The sequence below is a fragment of the Cibotium barometz genome, chromosome 37 (assembly GCF_041138505.1).
Source record: "Cibotium barometz isolate CiBa-2024 chromosome 37, ASM4113850v1, whole genome shotgun sequence".
Classification (NCBI taxonomy): Eukaryota; Viridiplantae; Streptophyta; class Polypodiopsida; order Cyatheales; family Cibotiaceae; genus Cibotium; species Cibotium barometz.
The window spans coordinates 44,014,604-44,032,012 of NC_141082.1; the positions used below are offsets into that span (position 1 = coordinate 44,014,604).

Consider the following 17,409-nt stretch of genomic DNA (forward strand, 5'->3'; position numbering starts at 1 on the left):
TTATTTTGTGTTGACTCACGCTTGGTGACTTATGTCTATTAGGGTCATGCCTTTTTAGTATGAGCTAGGCTCTTGTATTTTATTTTCATGAAATGGGTCTACTTGGGATACACAATTTTATGCACTAGGCCTAAGACAGGGTTAGTGTGATTATTGGACAATGATTGTGTTTAAATGTCCCAATAATTACGAATAATAAGAATTTTGCTTAGAAATTGTAGTTGATATATATTGTATGATAAGAAATGAGTGGGTATGTTCTTACAAGTCTTTTAAGGTAGTAATAATTGGTTGGTACAATATATTGTCCTTACAAGTCTTTAAGGCAATAATAATTGGTTGGTACAATATTAGTGTACTTACTTGTAGACTCACGTATGGTTGATTGGCATCTATTGACTCATGCCTCCAGACTCATAGCTCATGTGTCAAGACTAACGGCTCACGTCTCTAGGCTCAAGGAGCTCACATGTTTGACTAATGCATTTTTCATGGGATTGTAAGCTCACATCTCCCAATTGGAGAGCTTGTTCGACATGGTTTTTGAGGTTTTTTTTGATTTGATGAAAGATGATTAAGGATTCTAATCCTAGTTAATAATGGTTATGTAAGTATTTTAATTGTTTTTTGTTAGTTTTGCATACTTCTAAGCTACTAGTTCAAACAATGCATAAAAAAATATGAAATGCATGGAAAAAATTACATATCTTCTTTACTCCATACTTGAAGCGTAATGCTCATATTTTCGAAGTGGATTTGACTCTTAATCATAATGCTAAGCTATTCCTTGGCTCAATGCAACAAAATCTAAGCCTTTTGGGCTCCAAAATCATGCAAATCACCAACAAGGAACCATGGTTTCTCTCTTGTAAAAGATAAAAATAGAACCAGCTTCAAAGCAAAATTAAAAAAAAAAACAAACCAAACACATCCAAGACTCCAAAACTATATGTTTATTTGGAGTGTTACCTCTTAATCAACAACACCGTGCAAATATATATTAGTTTGGAATGGACGACTGACCGAATGGATCTAAGTCCTAGGCTAGTCCCCATTAGGGGCGGCGGCATGAAATATGTTCAAGAGCTTACTTTAGCCTTGCTGAATCGTGTCATTGGGTCTTAACTTCCCTAGGTGGGTCCAACATGAGAAGTTTATTTACATGAGGATGATTTTTATAAGATCTCTTAAACACTTAGATGTTTGTGAAGAAGGCACATAAGCATTATCTTTGTTTTTTTAAAAAGAAAATAAATAAAATAATTTTATAAAAGGAAAAAGCAACATGGAAAAATTTTAATGGAAGAGAAAGCTAATATCAACACCAATGGTGGATAGTTGTGATTCAATGGGTTAACACGATCATTTATTCTCAAAAATCACGAGATTATTGAGTGTGTTTATAAATCAAAACACATAAGTGAGTTTCCTACTATAAAACATTACAATTTCTAATGCAACATGTGTTGGTGGTGCAAATCTTGCATGGGTATCTCTCATGAGTAATGGGGATGTAAGATGGAAAAAGAAAGTAATTCCATGTGTAAAGATAGTGTGAAAGATGAAAGGGTATATATAGAGTGGTAGTCAAAAGGGATCCTTGCTATCTTTAACTCCCCCAAGAGTGTCTTTTATGAAAGGGTATATATAGAGTGGGTATATAGTCAAAAGGGATCCTTGCTATCTTCAACTCCCCCAAGAGTGTCTTTTATGAAATGCCAACAATAATTCCACATGCAAAGATACTGTGAAAGATGAAAGGGTATATATAGTCCAATCTTCAACTCTCCCAAGTGTGTTTTTTGTGGAAGATTGGAGAGCTCATTAGGTAGAGTGGAGACTTGTTAGCATGCTAGGGCCTCCCCAACAAGCCCATGCGGCCTAGAAAGACGCATGTGCCTCCAAGGGTGCTAGCAGCTATAAGGAGTACATTGATGGGGACATATGTTGGTAGGATGTTATAATTAGGAATGGTGTGGTCTCGATACATCATGTGTTGGAGGTGCAAATATCGCATGGTAATAGGGATAGCAAGATGAAAAAAAGAATGCCAAGTAATCCCATATGCAAAGATATTGTGGAGAATGAAAGGATATATATAGTCCAAAGGGACCCCTCTTATCTTATGGGTAATGGGGATGGCAAGATGGAAAAAGAAATGCCAAGTAAGTCCATATGCAAGGATAGTATGGAAGATGAAATGATATATATAGTCCAAAGGGACCCCCCATATGTAAAGATAGTGTGGAAGATGAAAGAGTATATATAGACCAAAGGGATCTTTAACTCTCCCAAGCTTATCTTTTGTGGAAGATTAGAGGGCTGGTTGGCAGTGGAGTGTTGGAAATCAATGCTCCACACTCATTATTATCACTGTGTGGGTGACATATTGCTCTATTTATTGAGTCCCCCATGTACGATGAGTAGCCATTTTGTTGATGAGTGCCCGATCTGTACGCCCAACAGTTCCTAGTTTAGGCACTAGTGGATGTTAGCCAAGTATGGCCAGATGGTTAGAAGAAGGCTTATGTAGGCTTGGCACCATACCAAGTAGGTTGCATGTAAGTGTGGGCCAATTGTCCACACTCTTGGTTAGAAGGTCTTCCCAGGATGCCTTATCCTCGCGGGGTGAGGGGTTGGTCCATGTACGTATCTATGCATCCATGTACACAATTGGGGGTACGATCAATCTCAGCTTGTTAGACCCAATCGTGGGTGGCTGATAATTGGTACATTGCCACCACCAACTGTTACATTTTCTTACAATATGAGTGTTCTAGATCTAATGATGCTCCTTCTCACACTTCCCTCTTACTTGCTTGGAGCTACCAAGTCCATAATGGATGGTTTTTGTTACTTTCAACTCCTATTTTCCTTGTTTTCAACTTCATGCTTAACTCTAATCTCTCTCTCTCTCTCTCTCAAAAAAAAAAAAGAGAGAGGAAGGAAAGCCCATAATGGAGGGTTTTTGTTACTTTCAACTCCTATATTGTTTGTTTTCAAGTTCATGCTTAGCCCTATTCCCCTCCTCCCCCCTCTTCCAAAAAAAGAGAGGAAAGAAACAAAACAAAGACTTAAATATAATTTAAAAAACATATTTGTTTTAAACCTTGATAACAAGTAACATTTATGATTATCAATTCTCACACTACCACTACACCACACAATGGCTCATTTTTATTCTAATCAATTAATTATTGATAGAAACCGATTAGCTTATAAGATTACACCTTGGTTAAGCTTCCCTTCTTACAAAGGGAGTTAATTTCTCTCATAAAAGGGACAAAAGTAGAGCATCAATGCTTAACGTCTTATTTGCATGGTATGAGCTCTCCTACTAAGCTACATATCTATACTGTCGATGCATATATAATGTATATATATATACTGCATTTTAATTACAACCTTTAATACACATGCTTTATTGATTACTAAATTAAAAAAAAAAGTTCTATTTGCTACATTGCTTTTGTTTAGGTTTATTACATACTCTTTCTCTAAGTAATGGAATGAACCATTAATTTAATTGTAGGATGGAAGCATGTTCACGTGCTACACTTTTTTGTGTCTGAGACGACAGGTGCTAGTTAGCATGACTTTCTATAATGATTTTTGCATCCAAAGATGACCCACAATGTAAAATTTCCTATGATGCTATATATCATTGGAAACCTCTTAAAGAAGAGAATCTTTATATATAATCTCTATAAAATCCTGTAACACATTAGCATGCTTTCACCTTGTAATAAACAATTATTTAATTGTATCACACAACAAAAACCAAAAACAACCCGAGAATATACTATGCATGTCATTCTCAAGTTTGATTTTTTTTTAATGTTAAAATAATTTTATTGAACTATAGTTCTCACTAAAAATTATTAAATTTAAGCAATATTATAAAACAATAAATATAGCTTTGAAGAAAATGACAAATGAGTGCAACAGAGTCAACATGATTGACAAAATCCTACCAAAAACTAGAAATGATGCATGTAGTATAATTAATATTCCTCTACATCTTATGATTAATAAATATCTTTATTGAACAAGAATTATGCTCAATTATGGTCAACTCCTCAAAAACTTTAAGATTTGATCAATGCTATGAAACCATGATATAACGTGAAAGAAAATCGCAAGCAAGAGTGTAATGGGTAAGCACGACCAAATGGATCAACATGACCCATCCCTCAACAAATCATAGGGATTAGTAAATTTATTAAGAAATTACAAGAGGACAAATTGGTCAAGGAGCCTTATTTTCAACTTGATGAAAACATCATCTTTCTACTAATGAAATGCACGTGTATATTATTGAACAATGACAAATTTATAGTATCACAAATGAGACAATGATACCAATTCCTACCTAATTTTTTGAGTAGGCCTATCTATGGATGCCATCTAGTTGGGAAAGGTCTATTGATATTACCAACCCAATAGACTCATTTACCCTTCTAAAATACATTGCTACATTCACCATTGGAGATATAGCATATTGTTGGAGTGCAGAAGGCAAAAGATTTCATTTGGTTAGTTTTTGCTTGCCAACCATTAACCTTCAATAGTTGATCATTGACCATTGATGTTTGACCAATGATTGCAAGACATGGAAAGCTTCATGTCTAGTGAATCATGGACATAATACAAGGCAAGGGCTAGAGGTAGTGTGAATCTCTAGGAGCAAGTGACAAGATCCAACACCACCATGGGGAAAGGGGCATTAGTTAGGCTTTGACCTAGAAACAAGAACGTAAACTAGTAATTTTTCGAGCAACGGTTCGCTATTTTTGATAGCAAAATGGGCCAGAAGGTGGTGTGTGGAGCACTCATAGCAACATAATTTGAAGCAATCCTCTCCATTCCAAAAAAAAAACATAATTTGGTCCTTACTAACTCACTCATCGTGAGGTGGGGGAGATACCCAAGCGATAAGGGCTCTTGCCCTACACCATGACAACCTGGGTTCAATACTCTCCCCCTCCTCCTGCATGCCTAACGGCATGCGATCTATCAATTCCCATACTAAAAAATAAAAAAAAATCCCTAGCTATACCCCCCCAAAAAAAAAAAACTCATTGTTCTCTCCAATGCCCTCTTGTTGCTACATGGGTCATGATTGGGAACCAAGCTTCCGTTTGGGTAATGCGTCCTTGGATTGTTGTTGTGTACTCCACTCCCATCGCAGCTTTTATCAGCCACTAGTGGTGGATTTGAGATTGGATAAGAAGCACAGCACACACACGTCAAAAGGTGGAAATGGGTGCAAGCCAATCAAAGGGCTAGTGCAAAATTCGAACTTCTCACAACTGCCAAGTCCATACTTCGTATCTCAATTACATCAAGGGTCTCCAAGAGTCTTCCAAGCTACTTTCAACATCAACAATACTCTTGCAATTGAGGATGATGTTTCTTTTTTCCAATTTGATTTGGATATGTAACACAATATCACAAACTTAGGGTATTACTAAAATAGTTGAGGGAATTGCAAGACAATGTGGCTGAACGAGGAGACTGCAATGTGTAGTGGAGGTATTTGACCAGTGGGCCTCCATTTGTGTGTTGTAATTGGCATTATCTACTTCAAAAAAAAGGTGTAGCATCAGGGGAATTGACAGTAATGAGAAGAAAGCCTACCATCAGCATCAAATTGCCTTGCAGTAAGTTTGAATAGGTTGGAAAGCTTTGACAACTTCATAAGGAAGAACCGAGTACTTGAATTCAATAAACTGCCTGCACTCTTCACAACTTGATTATGCCACATGTGAACATTTAAGTTTGGATACTTTGGATCAATTGTTAGGGGAATTGCCTTCGCAAGTCTTGATGTCATGCACTACTTTGAAAATCAGAGAGAGATTAACTTTTTTCTTTTCTTGACAGGCTGTACTTTTGTGTCTAGGAGCGAGCAACTTCAAAGTTAATATTATCTGGGCTGCAAAGACCCAAATCGAGGTCTTTGTTCCCATGTTGATCTGTGTGTCCATCTCTTGACCATTAGATCTTTGAAGATCCAACGGTCATTAGTTTTTGATAATACCTTGGTTCAGCTCACATTCTTTTACTTGCATGTTGATCCAAGTGTCCCTTGGCAGTCTCTAAAAAATCTGTGGGGTCAAAAATAATAGAATGCTCTAGCCACCAGAACTTAAGACAGTTAATTACTTTATCACCCATCATCTTTGGTCACAATACATATTGTTCAGTCAGATTGGTTACACATCTAGGATCTGGCCATCGGCAGGACCCACCCTTATCAGCCTAATTGCCCAAGTCCCCGCCGCAGCGACAGAGCGAAGGGAGTCAGGTGTTACCTCGGCAGGACTCACCCTGGCTGCCAACAAGCCTTGGACGGATAATCTTACTCGCCCAAGTCCCTTGACACTACATCTAGTTTTTTTCTGCATACAGTAACATGGCATGGTGCTGAACATGTTATGCACATCTATAGGGCTTTATTGCAATAACAAAGAATTGGGCAATTACTTAAAAACTGTAGATAAACATTAGCACAAAACTCTCCAAGTTTTGAATTTTGCCTACTAAGCTAATGTTTGCCATCATCAAATTGAGCATTTTGTGATGCCTTGAATGTCTTAAGGAAATCATTGGTTTTTTCAAGCTCTGCCTTCTTTCTGCTTCTGTCCCACTTATGCTCAGATGCAAGTATTTCCACTACCCGAGGCACCGCCTTTCCAGCTGCATTTGTATCAAGAAACGCCAATCGCGACCGTCGTGCAATAAAATCAACTGCTGTCTCACAATACTCATTCCTTGCTGCATAGGCCACTTCTGCTTCTAGATAAGGGTATCCATGGGCAAGGCGCTTCCCCAACCCTTCATCCTGCATATAGAAACAATATTAACCCACATGCATCCCCACCAATATACTTACAAGTGGCTTGGCCAATGAATCTTACTAAACCTTAAGGTGATCAGAAGATTGGAATACACTCCTAGCTTAAAAAAAGGCTTGGAAGTGAGATGAAATTGGAAAGCAAGAAGCATAAAATGAAATTGAAATTCTTCACAGAACCCCTGCTCAATCTTCTGCAAAATCAGACTGGCAGTGGTTTGGACAGCCACCCATGTGGTATACAGGTGGGTGAGATTTACGGGTGTGCTATGTCTGTAAAGCCCCTCCTAAACAGCAAGAAGTATTAAAAAACAATGATTTCTCATTTTCCACTTTTACCATTCACTAACATACATAAACACATACATATATAACACCGTGTTCGGTTATTTCTGAAACTTAACAGAAACAAAGTCAAATCTTAACTTCATTAGAGTACCCTCACAAAGCTTCAAATCATCAACTACATCGTGCATAGCATAGACTACATGGTATGACATCCCCGCTCAGGTCATCAGCACCCAGGAGTGGTGCAGGTTCATGCACAAAGACCTGACCGCTTTAGTAGACAAATCTTCATAGATACACCACCATACTGAGTTTCTATCACTTCTCCAGAGGTGAAAGGAAGTCACACACACATACACGCACACGTACAAGGTAGCTGGTCAGACAAATGCACCGCTTAAGGTTAGCATAAACCAGCTGGCCCCGCAACTTGGACAAAGACTTACAAAGAAATTTGCATGTCCACTAATACAGCAGAAAGATATACCAATGCAAAGTTCAGGTTATTTCTCAAACTTAAACAGAAACCAGAGTGCATGCATACATACATACATACATAGAAAGAAAATCTGCATGTCTGCTAATACAGCAAAAAGATAAACCAATGGAAAACTCATTGGGTTAGTTCTCAAACTTAACAAAAACCAGAGAGGTGACATACATAAATACACAGTGTGTGTGTGTGTGTGTGCACGTGCGCGCACACCCACACACACACACACACACACACACACACACATGAAGTATGATGCTTACAAGGAATCACCATCCTGTTTCACTTACCTGAGCGATACTTGCGACTCGTTGAGCTAAACTGCCATAGGAATGTGACAGATGTTTCGCCACTGATGTGTCCATCGCTCCCGGAACAACCTTACCACTTTGAGTCTTCTTAATGCGAATGTATTGTTGTGCTAATAAGGTGAAAGAAGCAGGATCCCAATCCTCTCCTCCAGTCAAGACTAAATCCATTGTTATACAACCATTTGAAGGTGTCAACTCCCCTACCTTAATGGCTGAATCAACTGCATCCTCTGCCATACTGAATCAATAGCCCATCAAAATCACATCAGTTCAAAGTAGTTAATCTCAAATCTCTTGCTAAATCCTGGCCAGTTGCATCAGAAGCTTTCAAACCTCCTATATGTTGTCCACTTTCCACCCGCGATGGTCAGCATTCCTTCAGGCCCTGTGCAAACAATGTGCTCTCTAGAGAGATTTGCTGTACTGGTCAAAGATGGATCAGAAGCAAGTGGCCGAATGCCACTCCATGCAGAACGCACATCCGTTCGACGTACCTAAAACACAAAAACAAAAGGACTATTACACTTCAAATCATTAAAACTTGCCTTCATTCCTTAGAGTTAACCTGTCTTTATTTCTTGGAGTTCATATATATCTTATCCTATCGCAATATGAAAATGCTTTTATCAATAAGAAGTGTGAAACATCTAAAGTGCAAAATTATTGACCCTGCCCACTACTCTTGGACACATTCGAAACGAGCCCAATGAGATTGTTAAGAGGTCTAATACCACCCTTAAAGGACAACGATATCATCCTAATCTCTCTAGTTACAATTGGCATCTTAAAAAATACATGTTTTATCGTGTGTTGTTTGTGTGTGTGTGTGTGTGTGTGTGTGAGAGAGAGAGAGAGAGAGAGAGAGAGAGCGGTTTGCTGCTTTGGCAGTTTTCTTCTCTTCTCTCAGCTCAGCTACTGGATGCAGATGTTATTTCCTTAAGGTCTACGGCGGCTCGGCTGGCTCATCTTTGATGCTTCTATCTGGGATGCTTATTTGGCTAGGAGGCTTTCTTATTAGTGTACAGGTTTGCATGGTCACGATCCTTTAGAGGATCTTTTGTGGGGGTTTTGTTTGGGGCCATAGGTTCTGTGTGAGCCATGTGGCTGATGTACATTTTACATATAATATAAAACACCATTTCACGAAAAAAAAAAAGAGAGAGAGAGAGAGAGAAACTTTTATTAATGTCTTCAAAAGACCACTAGGGTCTATGAGACAAAAAAGGTGTTACACAGTATCCAAGTGTTACTGATCTTGGTAAAACAGAAAAATAAAACATTGGAAAAAGACTACTAGCTACAAATACAAGTAGCATCCTCAAGAATACATAATCAGGAATACAATAGCATGATGACCCAAGGTCCAAGGAACATCAAGCTAGGGTGGCTTGTGGAAAGGTCTCATCATCATCCTCAGGAACTGTGTAAAGGGCATCGATGTCCACATGCCTTGTGTGGGCGTCTCTGTATCGCCAGAGCTTCTCCTCGACTTGGAGCTGACAGGCAGAGCGCCTATGTGGCCGAGAGAAATGAAATGATATATTAACATCTCTAAGAGGCTATAATGGCCTATGAGACCAAAACTGAGAGTACATCTGAAGTTGGTGTCTCATCAAAGAGAACAACTAAATGAGACTAAAAAGTACAATAAACTAATTGTCCTACAGTTATAAGAACTGAACTGTAAGACTCCGAGATGATACTGAGTAGAAAATACTAAAAAATGTATATCAGGTAGATCCATGTATGCTGATTAGTTGAAGTGTTGCCCTCTCCTTAGATCAAGTATCTCCGCCATGGGGCTGTCTAGAATGGAGAGGTCGTAGAAGCGAGGTAGGCGCCTCCGATGCCAAGCAATAATGGCTTTGATCTGGCGATGGTGAGGATGCCATGGTCGGGATCCTAGTGGCCGTGGCCGACGAGCACGACATAAGATAACTGCTCTATCAGTGGTGACTCCCTGGGAGCGTGGCCGGTGCCCTGATGGCCCAATGGAGGAGGTATCAGGAGGTGTGTGGGCTGGGTTGCTGGTGCTGGTGCCGAAGAAATGTCAAGGTCCTCTGTCTAGGTACATCATGGCTCGGCCTCCTGTCTGCCGAGAGGGTCTCTTTGTGTCTCCTGAGCTCAAGTAGAAACAATCCCAGGCATCTCTAATCCTCAAACTCCATGACTCTGCGTCCAAAACCTCAGAAGAGGCAGTGATATCTCCCTCAGATCTCATAATAGACTGTACATCGGCAAATGTAGTGTTCCTCTGTCTCTACCTCCTGGTAGCATAGCTGACAAATGCGGTCATCCAAGATCTGATGCACATATCGCCCTGTCTCAATCCGCAGCTGGTGTGATGAGGTCCAGATCTGTCCAATTGCACAACGTACATCCATTGACGCCGGGCGGGTGATAAAATCATCTGGTGAGAGGTGTAGAAATGGCTCTTGTAATGAGCCATTTTCGTGCCTAAGGGCTCAAGGGGGACTAGTCCATGTCCTCTCTGTGTCCACTTTGATGATATCCATCCTGATCACACGGTTTTGCTCTGAGCGGGTGAGATCCAAAAATGGACAATCCAGACTGTATTGAAAGGGTGGTAGTGCCTGTATCCGCAAACCATGTAGGTCAAACCATGATCTCATCTGAGCGTACCAGCAATGAGTATCTCCATCCTCTGCCAACTGCATGGATGAGGTCAATGCCAATCGGGAGTACCTCTGCTGAGGGAGCTCCCATAGCCGCTGTAAAAAGGTAACTGCCTGGAATAGGGCCTCGGTTACTACTGGTGGGGCATCCAGCTCAGCCCGAACAATCTCATGTGGTACTGATGATTTGCTCCAAATCATGCGGGCAATCATCATAATCAGTGGTCTCTCCATTTGCCTCCATCCCTCATCTGTCCCTCTCTGAGATCGTGTGTACATTAAATTAACGTCTTCAAAAAACCAGTAGGGTCTATGAGACCAAAAATATGTTACAAAGTATACATGGGTTACAATGATCGTGGTAAATAACATAAATGAAAAAGAACCTAAATCTAACAACAGCATCAATTGCATACAAGAAAGTAGTGACTAACTGAGGTATGGTCTATACAACTAGAGAGACTGAGCCTCATGGGGTGGTGGCATCCTAGAGAGTGGAGACCCAGCCGCCTCAACAACTATATAGAGCTCCTCAATATCCACCTCTCATGGGAAAGTATTGCGGTGTCTCTGGAGTATCTCCCAGGTCTGAGACTGACGAGGGAAGTGTGCACTCTGTTTTGCCGGTCTAGGTAGTCTGGCTCTCCGCATCTCGAATGCTCTCTTGATGGATACTCCTAGGAACCTGAGTGTGGGCGGCTGGGCTGCTACTGGCAGGTGCTGCCTGATCTGTTTGCTAGACGAGGCCCTTTCTGTGGTCTCCCTATATCATTTAAGACTGCTCTCCTGACAGGGGGCAAAGAAGCTTGTGATAGAGGTCTGGGAGGTAGAGGTGTGGGGGGCATCATGTCCATGTCTCTATGATGCATGCATCAAGCTGTCTGTGTTCCAAGACATCTCTGATCAGAATAATCCATGACTCGGGTGAGTGGCCCAAATCCATCTCTTAAAAGGCAATGAAATCTCCCTCTGATCTCATAATAAACAGGGCATCTGCAAATGTAATGCTCCTCTGTCTCCACCTCTGACAGATACTCTTATCAATCCCGAGAGCCCACCATCATGGACCTATTGTCATAGGTAACAGTTGCACATATGGGCTTCGATCAACTCATTTGGAAGACATCGTGTATGGTCCAACTTGGTAGAAGACGGAGCTTCATGAGATGTCATTGATCTTCTTCACTACAGTAAAAGGTCCGAAGCTGTGAAATGATAACTTCATGCAATGGTTGCCCACCTCTTTCACGCTGTGCTTCATACTCCAACGATGAACTGTGGGGCCCCGACCCACCTGCCTTCGGGCCCTCAGCCACTTGGCATGCATGGATTGCCTTCACTTGGGTCCCAAGACGCTTGGCTCCGAGCCCAAGGGGTTCCCCCCCCCCCCCCCCCCCCCCCCCCCCCCCCCCCCGGAAAAACGATCCTTCTATTAGTTAATGAGAAAATGCCATAAGGTTACAAAGCTCACCTCGCAAGGAGGGATAAAAACACAGTGAACACCTGAGCTCCACCCCCGTGGCTGGCCGCTCTCTGGGGGGGGCTACCTAGTAGTACATGTGGGAGGTGAGAAAAGCCAAACTGGAGGCCTATAGTGCCAAGTGACATCCTCGCCCCTCGTGGTGAGGAAAGGAGCCCAAAGGGGTTTTCAATTCAACAACACAAGGATTTACATGAAACATGAAAATCTAGAAAACATGAAAAATCCTTTCTTTTCTTCTTCAACTACCACCGTACCTGTACATGAGACCTAGATGGCCCCCCCATACCCAAGGATTTGCTTTACTCGAGAATCACCCCGGTCAGCCCCCATATCCAAGGGTTGCTTTGCACACCTGGCTCTCAAGACCTCAACGGCTAGCTCCCATGACCAAAGGTTTCTTCACCTAGGAATCACCCCAGGCAGGCCACATACCTTTGGACTGCTTTTGCTCACCCGACTCGCTCTCCTGTTTTACTTCATGTCGCTTGGCTATGGGGTCAACCGAGCCAAGGAGCATCGTCGCCAAGGGTCGCTTTGCGTGGTATATGTTTTCTGGCCAACCCCCACACCCAAGGCCGCTAATCCTGACCTCACCCATGCCAAGCCAAAGGACCCAAGTCAGGGTTGGCTGGACCCTTCACCCGCACTTCTCCTTACCACAAGACTGGCATAGGCCATCAACCTCATTCTGAGTTTGACAATATTTCAATGCATAATCATTGTTATTTACAATAATTTCAAATTAATATTATAAAACTGCTTTACGTGTAACATTACAAGGTATGGCTTAACGCTTCCATCTCTTCGTATCCATACACAGATTTAACCAATCCCTACTCACACACCCTGATTTCTCTTGTATATTGTATATTATTAAAGAACTCTTACCTCAGTAATAAAACTCATTACGCATGCATGCTTAATCTTAACTACTTAAAAGAAATAACTTCTATATTCTCTCCAATTCCCCCTGTAAACCTCAAATAGTACAAGAGAGGGAAACCATAGCCTTAGTTTATGCCTAAATATACATGAATTTCTGAAAGCCTCTCTCTATCTCGTTAATAGACACCAGATTAAAGGCTATAAGTTAACCCAATGCTCATAAGAATGAGTAATTAATCATGATGTTGAATCCTAAACTTAATCATGAAACCAATTACCCGTAGAACTTCTTTTCACAGCCATAAACATCACTCACAACTGCTATACATCTCTCACAGCCATATTGCATCTTTCTCAACCAAGATTCTTCATTCACAGCCATAATACGTCTTTTCACAGCCATAAACATCACTCACAACTACTATACATCTCTCACAGCCATATTGCATCTTTCTCAACCAAGGTTCTTCATTCACAACCATAATATGTCTTTCGCAACCATTAAACATCTTTCCCAGCCATGGTGCATCCTTCACAGCCATAATGCTTTTTTGTAACCATATGCATCATTCACAACCATAACGCTTTATTCACAACCATAATGCTCCTTTCAAAGCCATAACGTGTTATTCACAGCTGTACTGCGTTATTCACAGCCATAAAGCTTTATTCGCGGCCGTAATGTTTTTTTCATAATTGTGAATGACCATTTCTTTACTTAAAAGAGACGAAACCCTAGCCCTAATCAACCATACAAATCTCTAAACACAGCACAATACAACCATAATTACAACATAAGTTTCTCTACTCTACTTGGGAGATTAGAGAAGATAGTTTACCTCTAATTCTCTTAAAAATCATAAAAGAGATGCTTAATTTAATTGAAAACTAAGAAAACATAGAGAAAAGAAAATTTCCTATGAGAAAAGTTCTCACAAATAGCCAATCTTTAGCAAGGAATGGATTAGAGAACAGCCTAATCACATGATTCTATTTCTCTATTTTCTCTAATCATTAAACCTAATTACTAATCACAATTAATGGATTTCCCAAAACTTAATTTCAAGAGAAAGGGCTCTCTAATTGCAGAAATGAGAGCAAAAGGTAGAGAAAAGAGCGAAGAACCCCTAGAAAGGACTTCCCAAGACACTATATGGCACTCCATAACACATTAGCAGCATAATTAAGTACGAGGGAAAGCTTAATTGTTGAAAATTCAGAGAAAAACCAGAAAATTACTTACAATGCACTTAGCTTGACTTTGGGAAAGCGGGAATCAGCCTTCTAGACCCAAGAGTGTAGGGGATAATAGTAGAAAGCACTAGGCAGCAACAGGGGGAGAGAATGATGACAAAAATCAACTCCGAAAGTACGCACCTTTTTCAGCATGATATTAGGGAAAAGAAGCCTCTCCTCAACCCAAATTCAGCACAGTTATGGTAGGTGTGGTCACACAGGGAAAGGGAATGATGAGGGGTATAGTGAGAAGCATCTAGTTACTTTCGCAACAAGGTAAGGTGGACACATGGCAGGGAGATGGACAAGCAAGCCCCTTGAGCAGCTTACCCAAGCAGGCTCCTTATAATTAAGGTTCCATTAATTAAGGTTACAATCTAGATATCCCTAGGTGTCCGAATGATCATTACGAGAGACTAAAATTTACTTCTTTTCTAAAATCACAAAAATAATTTGTTTCTAATTTTCTAAAATAATTTGATATTTTCTTTTGACTTATTACTAATGCACCATGCTCAGCTCAAAATTGAGATTTATCAGCATAAGTCTCAATAATTAGCAACTTACGAATTTTTCTAGCTTTTTTCCTTGTAAAAATTCTCTCGACTAATACTTACCACACCATTGCCCTGCAAAAATCAAATAATATCAATTATTATCTATCTTGGAGTCTTAGAATTTTAAACCAATTTTATATCTCAAGGGAATGGCTAGCTTCAGAACGGTAAAATTCACAACTTCAATTTTTACAGCACTTCACATGTCTCTCGGCCATCTCAAACAGATCTGCCATTGCGGGGATGTACTCTGAATAGGGTGGGTGGCTGGGAACAAAGAAGAACTAAAACCTGCAAGTGACTGTCCAGCAAATCAGCCCGCGTTCCTCTTGCTTCTCCTCTTCCCGAACAGTCCAAAACAGTCCACCAATCAGCCACAAAACAGTCCCCCTCTTGCTCACACAAATCCCAAGACCTATCTAGAGCCTAGGGCTCTGATACCATGTCAGAATACGCAGCGGAGATGATGACCAGATCTGGAAACACACGAGCAAAAAAAACGCAGGCAGAAAACAGCACAAGAGAGAGATAGATGTAGGCGTGTAACTCTGCTTTGATATACACAAGAAGATCCCGAATATGATACAAATGTGGTATGGGGGTGGGGGCCTATTTATATGCCCCCACATGTGCAGTCGGCCTACTGTAGGCAGCCGACTGTTGCTGAATCTCCACGACCAGCTAAAAACAGCCAGTCGGCCAATGTATCAGCAGTCGACCAACTTAGTAAGGGAGTCGTGGACCAGTGCCTTCAGTCGGCCAGCAACTGGGCCCTCCCGCCACCTCAGGGCTGCCTCCCAAGCCACAAAAAAATGGAAAAAAATAGGAAAAAAATGCGAGGAGTGAGAAAAAATGATAAAACACTGATAAGGGCGGGCACACCCACAACAAAGGCCCTGGTGTATAAAACTGGACAAGAGATGACTTCTAATACGTTCATCATTTGCTGGAAAGCGGCTGGAGCATTGGTTAACCCAAAAGGTAATACGAGAAACTCGTAATGGCCATACCTAGTCCGAAAGGCGGTCCTTTCGACATGCCTTTCATGAATACGTATCTAGTGATAGCCAGTACGTAAATCTATCTTCGTGAAATATTTCGCTCCTGCTAACCGGTCAATCAGGTCATCTGATCTAGGGAGAGGATAACGGTTCTTAATTGTCAGCTTATTCAATCTCTTGTAATCTATACACATTCTCCAGGTGTTGTCCTTCTTTCTCCTAAGTAACACAGGTGCACCCCAAGGTGATTTACTTGGACGGATCTGGTCCATCCTCAAATAATCTTCGAGTTGTTTAGCCAACTCATCTTCCTCAGCTTGGCTCATCCTGTTAGGTGGAATACTAACAGGATGAGCACCAGGGATTAGGTCAATACGATGATCTACTGCTCTTTCAGGTGGTAAAACCGATGGCAGTTCCTTAGGGAATACATCCTGAAACAAATCAAGTATCTTCTGTAATTCTTTGCTTTCAAATACACTTAATTCATTGACATCCATAGAAGGTATGAGAAATCAAGAAAGTGGAATCAATACACAACGGAAAGCAATATACAAAGAAAATCCATTATATTTCCAAAATCAACTGTATTTACAAGAGGTCCCTGAGAGGGATGTATACAATCACCTAAAATACTATACTGGGTGTTCCTATGCTGAAAAGAAAAAATTATGACTAAACCAATCTATCTGGACTTGAAGAGTCTTAAACCACTCAATCCCTAATAACAAGTCTACATGTTCTAGGTGCATAATATAGCATTCCAAAGTATCTTTGTAGTCTTGAATCTGGATTGGTAGCATTTCCACCTTTCGATCCCATACTTGCCGACCCGCGGGTAGGCGTACTTCATAGGTATGATCGCTGGGTGACGTATCAAGACTCAATTTCTCCATGTCTATACCAGATTATTAAGTGTGCTGATATGGAGCCACCCACTTGTCCTCCACATCTATACTAGGAGCTGCCAGGATCCAGAAGAATGTGGATTCTATGGCCGTTCACTTCTCCATAAACTCGAAGAAGATCATGCAAGCCAAAAACTTTAGAGTTGAACAAACAATCAGAACATGTACTAGGGCGAGAAAGTACAGTAACTGTCAAATCCCCACGGATCCCCTCGTGATCGATCTTGGTTCGAAACTCGAATCCTGCAACAAACGAACAAACAAACAAGCAAGGGGGTGCAGGCCTGACTCACCTCCCAACCATGACAGCCGTGGGCAAGCCCACAATCTTGGCTGTCCCCACCGAGCCACGAGCTGAGCTAACTAGGATGACGTACCGACCAATCTCCTCTTCGCGACGTCCCATACCGCCACGAAGCTACCCTCACGGGCCTCGAGATTGCTGCCGGCCTCGGCTGCATAAAGCAGATGCACGTCTGCACTAGATCCAGGCTCCAAGACCATAGAGCTCTCACAAACTCGCGAGACTCTCTATATTCCAATAACTAACCTTGGCCACCCTTTTATAGGCTCTTGGTCGGTCATCGGGCGTCCACACTTGGCCGCCTGCACGTTAGTATATCCCTAACTCAGCTCGTCAATCAGCCTGCCTAGTTCCAAGCTTCCCCAAGCCTCGAAACTAGTCTTGCATGCGTATAGCACACGGTAGATACCCACTGTGCACATGACATACTCCCCTTCCTCTAAGAGCT

At 41.3% G+C, this 17,409-nt stretch overlaps 1 protein-coding gene across 1 annotated transcript in view; it reads right to left on the reverse strand.

Annotated features, from left to right (window-relative positions):
* Nucleotides 1-6,127: 6,127 nt before the first annotated feature.
* The window catches only part of LOC147617301 (glycerol-3-phosphate dehydrogenase SDP6, mitochondrial-like), a 39,849-nt gene continuing 28,567 nt past the window's right edge, over nucleotides 6,128-17,409 (reverse strand). Inside the window, exons 4-6 of the mRNA XM_086776949.1 lie at nucleotides 8,285-8,445; nucleotides 7,931-8,189; nucleotides 6,128-6,847 (exon numbers count right to left, since the gene is read on the reverse strand). Of these exons, the coding sequence (XP_086633075.1) occupies nucleotides 6,551-6,847; nucleotides 7,931-8,189; nucleotides 8,285-8,445 (717 nt within the window). The 3' untranslated portion in view covers nucleotides 6,128-6,550. The remainder of the gene's footprint in view (nucleotides 6,848-7,930; nucleotides 8,190-8,284; nucleotides 8,446-17,409) is intronic.